This window comes from Anas platyrhynchos, chromosome Z (genome assembly GCF_047663525.1).
Source record: "Anas platyrhynchos isolate ZD024472 breed Pekin duck chromosome Z, IASCAAS_PekinDuck_T2T, whole genome shotgun sequence".
Lineage (NCBI taxonomy): Eukaryota > Metazoa > Chordata > Aves > Anseriformes > Anatidae > Anas > Anas platyrhynchos.
The window spans coordinates 15,073,451-15,085,823 of record NC_092621.1 but is presented as its reverse complement, the minus strand read 5'-3'; the positions used below and the strand labels follow the sequence as shown (position 1 = coordinate 15,085,823).

The window sequence follows — 12,373 nt, the reverse complement described above, 5'->3', positions numbered from 1 at the left end:
CTTGACAGAGAACACGGAGAGGGCAGAGACCTAGTCCAACTAACTTCTCTTTGGTGGATTTAACTGGATATATAAAAGCACAAAAATATCCTCGTGTTTCTTAAAATTTATCTAATAACATGAAGAGGAATTCCTTTTGTCTACTCCATTGCTGTCTGTTTTTTCTTCTTTTAAAGAGCTAACAAAGTCCTGAACTTTTTACTTCATATCAGTAATCTGGTGGATACAAAAAAATTATATCTTGAGTTTGTGCATATTGAATACTCCATTCAGGTTCAATTCTGCCTCTGCCTTATACAGTATTTCAATAGTGAGCTTTACTTGTGACTGCAAAGAAAATGCAACCATGTATGAGAAAACCTAGTGATAAGTTTGCCAGAATACTTTTTTAGACTTAATTTTCTGCATGGAATGTAACTCACCTGCTTTCCAAGCCCAAGTGTGTTATGAGTGAGCTTGTCAGTGAATCAGAAGAATTTTTACCTTGGTTAGAAGAAATTGTGAATTTATTCTCGAAAAATGCATTTCATTTTTATGCAGCTGTTAAAATAGTATCTGTTTGTCAGTTAGTATTCAGACTTCATGAACACTATCATTACAAATATTAATCATAAAGGGAGACAAAACAAAATTCAGCCTGTCAGATGATCTGAATTTAGTGCTTTGTATCAAATTGTCTTTTTTTAAATTTGGATTTTCTGCTGATAAGCAGTCATTAGGAACCTTTTCAACAGTTCTGCTTTAGCAATTTGGTTCTTAATTAGCTGGTAGATATACAACAAAAAGCATGTCCAATACCAGTAGATGGAGCAGCAGGAATATGTATCTTGTTCTGTTCTGTATATGCTTCACTAAACACACACTGGGATAAGCCTGGGATTTATTACAAGCTCTGTGGCTACACACATGAGCTACAGTTTTTCAGATAGAATTGTACATAATGCAAAAAGACCAGATAAAACAATCTGTAAAATTAACCTTGTAAAATGAAAATTACATAAGATGATTGTTTGAAGAAACCTATATCTCAATAGTGTACTCTTCCTCTGTAGGTGCGAGAGTTTGATGGTCGTCACTTTATCCTCGAGAAGTCAATTACAGGAGACTTTGCCCTTGTGAAGGCATGGAAGGCTGATCGTGCAGGAAACATCATTTTCAGGTACGACTTGTTTATCAGTTGGAAAAGATTCTTTAACGATTTTGATAATGAAAGTGAAGGAGAATCTTGTCGCGTGTGTGATGACAAAATAAAATTTTACTGATTTCATTTTAATTCATATTGCCTTTCCCTAATGTCAAATTACACTTATCACACTTATCAAAAATTAAAAACAAACAAACAAACAACAAAAAAAAACCAACCCTGCTTTTTCTAAGGACTTCTGAGAATTAAAATACAGCTGTTCAATTAAACACTGGTAGTTAAAAATAATGTATAGGAGAGTCATAGTCATAGTATCGTCTGTGGAGAAACGTAGTAACATTGTTCCTGTCAGTTTTTGTGTTAGTTTGGGTTCTTTTTCTTGTGTGACTGAAGGCTGACACAAGTATCATCAGATTAGAAGGGAGTTGAGTCAGTCTCCTGACCAGTCAATAATGGGAAAGCTTGATTTTGTCCCCAGAAAAGTGTGTTTAAAGTCTATTTGATCTCAGTGGTGTAGGGAGAGGCATCACATGACTTTAAACATCTTTTATAGTGAAAAACTTGGGCATTGCACTAGTGATAACATTTATTTTGGTAGTCACATCTGTCCTCTGGTTTGTCCTGAACTGAAGCAGGAGAGGTTTGCTTATGTTTAATGTCTGGTTTTTATTTGTTTGTTTTATGGCTATCAGATGAAAAGGTAAGCATTATAACAATCAGTTGCAGTTTACTGTATGAAGGGTCTGAACGATGTAGTCTGACTGTATGTATTGAGAAGAACAATGTGTTGAAGAAGCCACTGAAAAATATGGGGATAAAAATGGGGAAAAAGTACAGTTGCTTTATAGGTGGCTCCATCAACAGGATAGAAAGGAAAATATATTTTTGGCATTGTGACACATTCTGGATTTGTAGTCACTGTCACTGTGACCCTTCCATACTTACTTCTATTATGCAAATTCTGTTTTTATTTTCCAATGTATGCCAAGATAGATGTAGACTCTTCGTTTACTGGCATCTGCCACTGCTTTCACAACAGTGTGGCACTATTTATAGTTAATTTCCTATGACTCTGATACCTGCTGAGCCAATAGGAGTGGAATGACTGCCAAACTGTTAGTCACACTCAAGCTAAGAGCTTCTTTAAAATATAAAGGATACACTTCAGGTAGACTTATTAGAATCACGCAGGCCAGTGTGAATTTTTTGTCTGTTCTCCTGCATGAAGCTATACTGTTTTCTTGGGATCCTGAATGGCACTAGTTCCTTTAGGAAACAGCTTTTAAAACAGGGTTTTCTTCATGTGACTTCAGGCTCCCTAGTGCATTTCTTCCATACAATATGCTGTCATTACTTTTGTTCAGGCATCTTTATGGTAAGCAGACAGTTTTGCATCACAGCTCTTTCATTTTTCAATACGATACACCATTACCAAGACAAATAATCCAAAACTCCCTCAAACATAATGAAATAACTTCACCTTGTTCCTGTGCTAGCTGTAAGGGTGTATATCTGAGCATTTCACTGTGTTAGTCTGATGCAGTTATTCATTTTGCTTAGCTGGGGCAAGGATCTTAAAGCTTCCATGGGGCTTTGTTAGCAACAGCAGGCAGCTTCACTGCTTCTGTGAATATTCCACCTGATTTGGCTGCACTTGCTTTTCATCTGGTTGTATTCAGTTTTGGAATTGTCTAGCCCAATATACTCTCACACAGTCTGAGGTGTGGTTTGGTGCCCATAAAAGTACACTCCTGACAAAAGAACAGGGCAGTGAAGAGGATGTCCTTTGTTAGGCCCCCTGCTGTCACAGCCAGCTATGTCAGGTCATCTCTTCACACATCAAGCGGTTCTGTAATACATAGATTCATCAAACAGCTAAGGTGTCACTTCAGCTTGGCAGCATTAGGTGGATGTACTTGGTTATTCTAGTTCTCTGTTAATTAGTTTGATGTCTTTTGTCTGTGGGGAGAAAAGACATTGCCATGTGTTTGGATCAGTTTATGAATCTAACGCTGGAACAAAGGAATCCATATGCTTGCAGTGTCTAGATATCTAGAAATCTATTGTAAAATGAGAAGGTAGCCTTTGCTAGATAGTTTTTGTTTTTCAAACTCCAAAAACCAGAATGCTGTTCTGTGTTGGAAAGTAAGATTAGTATTCCTGAATTTTCTTCTTCTGGATTGATGTACCCATTAGAAAATACCTTTCATCTCGTAAACTACAACTACTACTGAAACATTTTATTAACCAAAAAGCACTTTCAGCTTTTGTAAATATGGTCAGAATCAAGCCCATTAACTCTTCTTCATATGACACTGAAATGTCGCTTCAAGCGACAATAATTTTATATTGTTTTTTTTTTTTTTTTTTTTTTTTTTTACTGGCAGACTAACCAGTACAATCTTGAAAAGGTCTTTGGCAAAAAAAAAAAAGTCACTTGGGATGAAATACTGAATTCTTTGCTTATCCCACCTGTATTCATTCTCCTGCTATTTTAATTCAGCTATATTTTTCTTCTCATCTTATACTCTACCTAGTTTAAGGGTATATTTCTCTACATGACTTCTTCTAGTACTGCATTCAAACATTAAGAAAAGGATATAAACTCAAAGGCTTTTTTTTTTTTTTTTTTTTTAATAGAATCATAGAATCATTTAGGTTGGAGAAGACCTCCAAAATCACGTTCAGCTGCTAACCTAGCACTGCCGAATCTATCAATGAACTACAGCTCTAAGGACCACGTCTACATGACTGTAAATACGTCCAGAGATAATGACTCAAGCCCTTCCCTGGGCAACCTGTTCCAGTGCCTCACAACCCTTTCAGTGAAGACATTTTTCCTAATATACAAACTAAACTTATTCTTGCATTTGTGTTCATGCAGCCACAAATCATGCCTTCTGCAGCCTCTTGTTAAAACTTCCCAGCTGCCATGTATTGCCAATAAAACAGGATTGCTCAAGATACATGTTTTGGGGTATAGTTTGCATTCTATAGGTCTCTGCATTAGGTCCTAAATGCATGGCAGATGAGGATTTACACGTTTCCATTTCCTTCCTTCCCCAAAGCCACGAGGTGGCAGCAGCATGCCAAAGTTCATTAGGGTTGTAATAAGTATGGCCGTTAGACAAGAGGGTGCAAAAAAGAGGACAAGACATTGGGAAACAAGGATAATCTGGAAAAAATATTTGTGTGGAAACATGGAAAAAGGTCTTGAATTATTTGGAACTCTATTTTCTTGTATTTTGAAGAAAAAACAAACAAACAAAAAAACACAACAGAATTCTACCTTTAAAATGAGTGGTACCCCACCAATATAGTTTTTTTTTTTTTTTTTTTTTTTTCTTACATGTTATACATTACAATTTTGTTTGTTTTCTGGAAAATACAGAAGCACTGCAATGGGTCACTTGTTTATGCTTGTGTCCAGTATGATCCAGGTGCAGTTATACATACCATGTCTTACTTTACTTCCTAGAAGTTCTTTTTCCTTGTAACAGAAATACGGCGTGGGAATACTTAGGAAGAATGCCAGAGTCTTGAGTGAGTGCCAAAACTGGCACAGCTTTTTTAATCAAGAGAATTGGATTAAATTTACTACCGTGCAAAGTGTTAGCCCAAGTCCATATAGCTGCCTAGTCTAAATTATGAAGGCATATGTGGGATCTGGGAGGTTGTTAGGCCCTGTGCTCACTCCCCCATGGAGATGAAATTCATTCTTTGTGTGGTGAAGTAATGGGAAGGTACCTTGTACACAGCTCAGCTTGCTGCTTCTCTTGAATCTGATAAATGAAGATATCAGTAGCATACCCAATTTCAATTAGACAAAGTGCTGATTGAAAGTCAAAAGAGCTGTAATAAATACTTTCTGATGTAGGAAGATATGATGTAATTTCATATGCATCTTATACAATTCCACAGTACTTTTTCTTCCTTCTTGTTTTTATTAGTCTTCTAGCTATTTGGCAGAAGGATTTGTGATGTTCATGTTACAGAGATACTTGATGTAACTTAGTTCTGAAATGTCTGTACTTCTACAACTTTTAGTATTTACTCATTTTCTGTTCTTTTGTAGGAAAACTGCAAGAAATTTCAACCAGCCAATGTGCAAAGCTGCCAAGACAACCGTGGTGGAGGTAGGTAGTTGAAATGTAGTAAGCTCTACACACCCGTAGGCAGCAGACCCCCTCTGTTTTGCATGCCATTCTGGGGACCGAGTTCCTTTTCTTGACTCACTTTGTGAATTTTCTATGAGGGATGGTGGTCTAATCTGTCTTCAGATTTTTCTGAATTCTGATTTTTTTTTCTACACTGTGTTCAGTTGTAGTGATTAGTTTATCATCGTTCTTCAGTTTATCACTTTTCGTCTGATTATGACCAGGACTTCATTTTTTCTGATCAGCCTTTGAAAGGTTTTGCATTTGTTAAATAAGACAATATATGGATGAAAGAAGAAACAATAGGCTTAGGCTGCATGTGAGAAGATTCATGTAACACCTTATGTAAAACTTCCTGATAATGAGGATAAATGTGTAACAACAAAGATTAAGCAGATCATGAATCTATCACAGTTGAGATCTCTAAAAATAAAGTATATAATTCACATGTAGGAATTAGATATGAGCATTTGATTATGCCTTGAGAAAGAGGATGGGCTAGGTAATCTAGAAGCTTCTTCCAATCTTTTTGTCTTTTTGCCTTGTAGTCTGAAAACATAGTGTTTGAAAACATGGAGGAGCCTATACTGGAAATATATTGGTGACTGGAGAGTTGTTAGGGCATAGTAATATCTGAAAGATAGACTGTTGGCTTTTTCTCACTGCCAACAACTGGTAGGTTTTTGTTTTGTTTTGTTTTTTTTTGTTTTATATGCCTAAAAAAAAGCTAAATATGATTTGAGTAAGATCAAAAGAAATTCTTCTATACCGTTTTCAGTAAATTCAAAACAGAAGAGCCTTGGTCTCTTCTGGGTTCATGTGCTTTTGTTTGTTTGTTTTTGTAAAAGCATATCTGGAAAATGTTATATAAGCATCTCTAGATAATGCATTTGGGAAGTTATTTCTTTCTGTTGTACAGAGCTATAACAAAATATGCCATAGAATTTGTTAAATGACTTTTAGTGACAGTTCGGCAGTAGTACATGAATTTTCACAATTGGTTTTCAAGAAAGGCTTAAAATATTTTTCCATTTAAAAATGAAGTAAAGAATCCTTCATCATTCCCCTTCATTCTAGTCGCTCACCCTTCATACTTTGTTCACTGTCTGGTGCTTAGAGAATTTGAGTAGATCAAAGCCTTCCACCTACATTCCATCTCATTCTCTTTCTCTGCTCTTCTATCCACATTTGATAGGGTAGAATTTTCTTGTCAAGGAGCAACAATTATGTGACATCCTTCTTGCTATAATTCCACTTAATCTTTGGAATATCTGTCTTTAACTTTGTCCACCTTGAGTCTTATTGCAATTTCTATACCATTTTAAAACTGCTTTTTGCAAGATAGCACATTAATGTTACTTTACAACTCTAGCTTTTTATCAATTAATTAATGGGTGAAAAGCAGAGATTTAGGACAAATAGATATTTCAAGCCAAATGCAATGCGTTGGGTTAACTTTTAAGTATTTCTTCCAAAGTAGAATTCAGGATGCTGTGTTAGGATTTAAGAGTTCAAACCCAGGGAACAAAAAAGAACTATCTCAGTATACCATCTAGTACATCTTTGGTACTGAAGATTGCCAGCCGTGCAGCTGCCTGGAGCTAATTGCTAAGTAACTGAGGCGATTGCAAAGAGTTTCATCAGGCTCCTTAGTTTTGTTGCTCAAAGCTGAAGGGTAAAATTCTCAATCCCACTTACAGTGAGAAAGAAAAACAAAAAGGGAAAAAAAAAAAGAGGTAGTCTAGTAATCCGGATACTTCCTTGGCAGCAGGGATTTCTGAGTTCTGGTATCTTTCCCTAAAGCTCTGTTCGTTTTTCACTCACAGACCATTTAACTTAATTTAAACAGACAGTCCTACGAGTACAGGTTTGAAGCCATCCCTGCTCCTTTCTGTCACCACTAGCTACAGGTCAGACTTGTCTTCAGAGTCGTGCAGTGACTTGGGATTTGCAGGATTATAATTTCTGTTTGGCACTCGTATCCTGAGTTTGAATTTGTAGCCTTGTACTTGTTATGTAACCAGACTTCTGTTGGCAACATCTGCTTGTCTAGAAGTACCAAGCTGAGGCAGGTAACTAGCAGAAAGTAGATGCACACCCTCCACACACCCCTGCCCCATGTTTCTAGTTTTTAAGCTAGAAACTATTTTTTACAGCATTCATTAAAATTTGATGCTGTAAATACAGAAACAAAGGGATTTGCTATTTCTGGTAGATACTCTGGTGAGTTACTGTTTTTTCTTCTCTGCTTTCTTTTATACATCTAGCTTTACCCATTCCTTTAGAAGCAATCTTTTTTAGAAACAGAGCTTAATTTGCTAAATCATTAGGTTACAAGCACAGGTACTAGGCTATTGAATTAAGTTTGTAATAAGTTCAGTAAGTATGTTGAATCAGTGTAACTTGAATTTTGGAAGGTAGGTTTCATCAGAAAATTTATCTTGCCTTGTTTTGAATAAAGCAAGACGTAGAAAACCCATCCTTGTTTTTGTGCCTGTTCCTGTGGCTAATCACCCTCACTGGTATAAATATGTCTTCTTACTGTAATTAGTCTGGCTTTAGGTTCTTTCCAATGCTTTTGCTCTCTTTTGCTAGATTAGAAACCTTTCTGTAGCTGACATTTCCTTTCCACGGAGTGACTTCTCAGTGCTGCTGATATGATAAGCAGATTGAGGTCTTAATGATTCTAACAGTAAAACATTTTCAGCTCTCCTATACATTTTATCTCCATCTCCTTCTGCCTCTGTTGTTTTTCTGAAAATTTACAGATGTGACCAATACGAGTGTCTTCACATTATAATACTGATACCACTACTGTCACCTGCAAAAGTAGGGTTACCCTTCTGTCCAGTCCTGCTGCAGTCATTTTTTGCACACCCATATTTCTTGATGATCAGGGGTTTCCTTTAGACCCCTTACAGAGGTTTCCTTTAGAGTTAGTTGTGTACACCTTGTCAATCCTTTTCTGGCATACTTCAGGAAAGGTGTAATCAATGATTTCCAACGTGCATTCTGGAAGTATGGTAGCTATTCCTTGTCCAAAGTTGTCTAACTTTGTGTTAGAAATATATTAAGTTTGAAAACACTCATTTTACCAGTGGTCTATAAGTATATATTAAACATTAACGTTTAATATATACTCTGTTTTGAGTCAGTGTGGCATTTTACACTGTCTTTGTTGAAGTATGGAGAGACTTAATTTTTGTAAGAGTTCATAGGTGAGAGAACTTGGCAGCATTTGTGGATAAGAAGAGTAGGAGCAGAGCCACACATGCAAAAACCAACACACAAATCCACAAACTGATAGCTATTACTTGCTTAAAATTTGTTTGCTTAAAAAAGGCTGTCTGTGCATAGAGTGGCTTGTGAAGGAGGAGGAAAAAGTAGTAGCCTTTCTGGGATTGGAAATATATTGGTTGTAAACTTCAAGTGAAATGCAAGAGGTGTTTACTGAACTACACAAGTATTTTGAACTGTTACATGCATTTCTTTGCCTTTCGAAGTGAGAGGAAGTAGAACCTGATAAGATGCTTGATAGCAAGGATGATTGGTGAAGCATAGATAACTATCTGGACAGATCCAACTGTGCTGGCTAGTGGATTTTCTACTTTCAGTTGCAGATGACCAATACTAAGGGTCAAAAAGAAGTTTTAACTGAATTGTGTGATTTCTGTTTTTTTGATAGGTAATTGTTACAGAGAAAAATGTTAAATAATCCAGTATCAGAAACTTTAGTTAGTTTGTCCTTACCTGTACGTGAAAACAAAAATGACACAGGAGTTTGATTGTTTTTTATTTCTTCTACAGTTCTGAGTTCCAGAATGGTTCTTTATTTGTTACATCTATTTGTCACTTCATCCTGCAAAACTCACAGAAATCCATCATGCAGTTAGAGCTGTAGCTTTGTTTGGACCTGAGGCCTCCAGTGCCCTTCAGTTGTTTTTTGGATCTATGAACACTTTCTTGCTCCTATGAGGAAGGCATTCCTACAACAAGGGTAGGACAGCTGGGGAATCAACCAGTCTAAAAGGATTTTACTGGCTGTAAAGGAGTCACAATTTACAGACCAGGCATGGAGTCTTGTAAAGGTGCAGAGGAAGGGCTTGTCACCTGGAGAAACACGAGGGCTTGTGTGGTCTTACATCTGCAGTAACCTTTTCCAGGTTTTCCGTGTTTCATGAGGAACTTGTTTGCAGAGTTCATCATCTGGCACTGCTGTCAGGCTTCCCAAGAGATTAATTGAGATATGTGATAGTAAATGGAACATGTAGCATCTTGAAGTTACAGTGTTACTACCTGCATTTGTGGCCCGTACTGCTAGGGCAAGGGCTGTGGTGTTAGGCTGCCCCCTAAGACATGCATCTTCCTGCAGAAGCTCTTGAGAGCAGAGCCCCACCAGGAGGGACAGCTCTGGTGATGATTTTGCCAGGGTCAGGCATCATGACAGTACCGAGAGGTGAAGGGTGATTTAGGCAGAGGCTAAATTGTATGTGCCCTGCACAAGTGCGTGGACATCTGTAACAGCCTCAACACCACTAAGCTGCTCTCTGTTCGCTGCCACTGTTATTCTCTGCTATAAGACCTCCTGAATGGTTGTCCCTGGCAAAGTGGTTTTAGATCTCAGCGACTGCCACAATATAAGTGTTTGAGAATGGTAATAGTCAATGTGTTCAGAAATATTTATTGACTGGCTGTTTGAATATCCAGTTTGAATAATTTTCTTGTTCAGACTGCAAGAGGATGGCTAAATATATCTCCTTGTGTAAACAGCATTTCCACCTCAAATAATATCACAGGAGGAAAAAAGAGAGTGTACTTTCTCATAAAAATACATTAAATAAAAATCATTAAACCCTGCATTTTATCTCTGGTTGCCTGGTAACAACACAGCCACGTCAGTGAGCGTCATTATCTCAGGTACAATGAACTGTGCTACACTGAGGGACAGAAGCAGACTGAAATAAGCCATTTGTACCCTGTTATCTGTGCTAAATCATGGCATTGTGTTTTATTGAGGAAACTGAAAAAATAACTTTTTTTTTTTTTAATGTCTACCCTACCAAATGTTTTAACACTAGCAAAACTTTCCTCAGATGCATAGCTCCATTCTGAGAAATTCTTCAGGGTTTTTACACAGTGACAGTTTATTGCAAAATACCTACAATTGTTGTTTAAGGGGGAAAAAGAATCTTCAAAAAAAAAAATAAAATGTTTTTACTTGCCTGGGTGCCACAGCCATGGAACTCAAAACCAAACCTTGGTACAGGAAGCAATTCTCAGTTTGGGATGGGCACTGCCTATGCATTAAGACGTCTTTCTGGAAGACTTCAGTTTAGGGTTTGAGGTCCAGGAAGACATAGAACCAAGGTGTACCCCCTCCTTCTGAGCAAGTGCTGCAACACCAATTTGCATTTGATAGCCGTTTTTGATAGTGTTATCTAGGTACTCGGGGATGACCATGTATGTGCTCAGTGGACAACTGCTGAAAGCATTGGAGGGGACTGCAGGATAGGAATATTTCATTTGGCACAGGGTGGGTACTGAACTGCTTAGTCCTATGATATCAGCAGCTTTTGGCACAAATTACAATAGAATGTTAGTTACCATAATATATACACTTACGTATGGAAGTCTTTGTATCTAAAGCATCTAAGGGTTAGTCAGCGACTTTGACTGCATGACTGGATTTATGTCCCTAGGTTTGGGTTAAATCCCGTATCAGGGATATTTCTAGATCTGGATTTAGATAAATATGAACCCAGCTATAGACTCCAGACATTGCAGTATCCTTTCTCAAAGGTAACTGAGATGAAAAATTTGAGTGAATAAAAAAAGATTTGAGTGGGATAGTAACTATGAAATGCAGGCTTGAGATCCTTAGAAAGCACAGAATGGAAAATGGCAAAATATCAGGAATGGCTTTTAGGAAGACAGACTTTGTGAGCTCATAGATTTGGTAAGTGAAAGCTTCTGAGACGTCTGTTTAAAAATAAATGAAATTAAAGAAGGACAGTTAAGGGCTTGAAAAGCAACTTTTCTAGGATGGAGAAAGCTTTGGGAGAGCAGTAGAGTATCACCTTGATCACAATCATCACTATCTCAGATGCAGAAAAGAAAAATGGCAGAAAGTGAAAACAAGGTCAGATAACTGAGGCTGAGCATTGCAAGAATACAATAAAAAAAATGGATTATGCATGTAGAAGCAAACTCAGAAAGCTCCAGCCCAGTACAAAATAAAGAAGACTTTGAAATACCAAGAAATCTTTAGGAGTACATACATAGTGGGCTAGAAAACTAGGGATGTTTGTATTTCACTTTCTGATGAAGACAGTAAAATTCTCAATGCAAAGTATTGGACCGGGTTTATTTGGCAAGGATTTGATAGACCCCAGCAGTGAACTGCAGGGGTGGCCTCTGTGAGCCAGCAGCTGCCCCATGTCCGATCAGAGTCAGCTCCAAAAGGGACCTGCTGCTGCCCAGAGCCGAGCTGATGAGTGACACTGATTGGGCCTCTGAGAGAGTGGACTGAAGAAAGGGGGAAAAAAACAAACAAACTGCTGCACAGCAGCAGCTGGGCGAGAATGGTGAGAACCAGCCCTGCAGAGACCAGGGCCAGTGCAGCAGGAGGTGCTCCAGGCACGCAGCAGAGATGCCCTGCAACCTGTGGAGAGGCCCCTGGTGGAGCAGGCTGTCCCCCTGCAGCACAGGGGTCCCACATGGAGCAGATCTCCACGCTTCAGCCCCCCCATGGGTGGAGGAGCCCTGGTGGAGCAGGTGGATGTGGCCTGGAGGAGGCTGCGGCCCATGGAGAGCCCCCGCAGGAGCAGGCCCCGGGCCGGAGCTGCAGCCCGTGGAGAGGAGCCCACGCAGGAGCAGGGGGTCTGGGGGGGCTGCCGCCCACCCGTGGGGGACCCGTGCTGGAGCAGTTTGCTCCTGGGGGATGGACCCCGTGGGATGGAGCCTTGTGGGAGCAGTGCTTGAAGAGCTGCTGCCTGTGGGCAGCCCCCACAGGCTCAGTTCTGGAAGGACGGCATCCCCTGGGAGGGACCCCACGGGGAGCAGGGAAGAGAGG

The 12,373-nt window shown here is 38.8% G+C and overlaps 1 protein-coding gene across 1 annotated transcript in view; it reads left to right on the top strand.

Moving 5' to 3' along the window:
• Positions 1-12,373, top strand: part of OXCT1 (3-oxoacid CoA-transferase 1) — an 87,467-nt gene that overhangs the window by 21,214 nt on the left and 53,880 nt on the right. The window contains exons 6-7 of the mRNA XM_072030862.1: positions 1,053-1,159; positions 5,220-5,284. Of these exons, the coding sequence (XP_071886963.1) occupies positions 1,053-1,159; positions 5,220-5,284 (172 nt within the window). The remainder of the gene's footprint in view (positions 1-1,052; positions 1,160-5,219; positions 5,285-12,373) is intronic.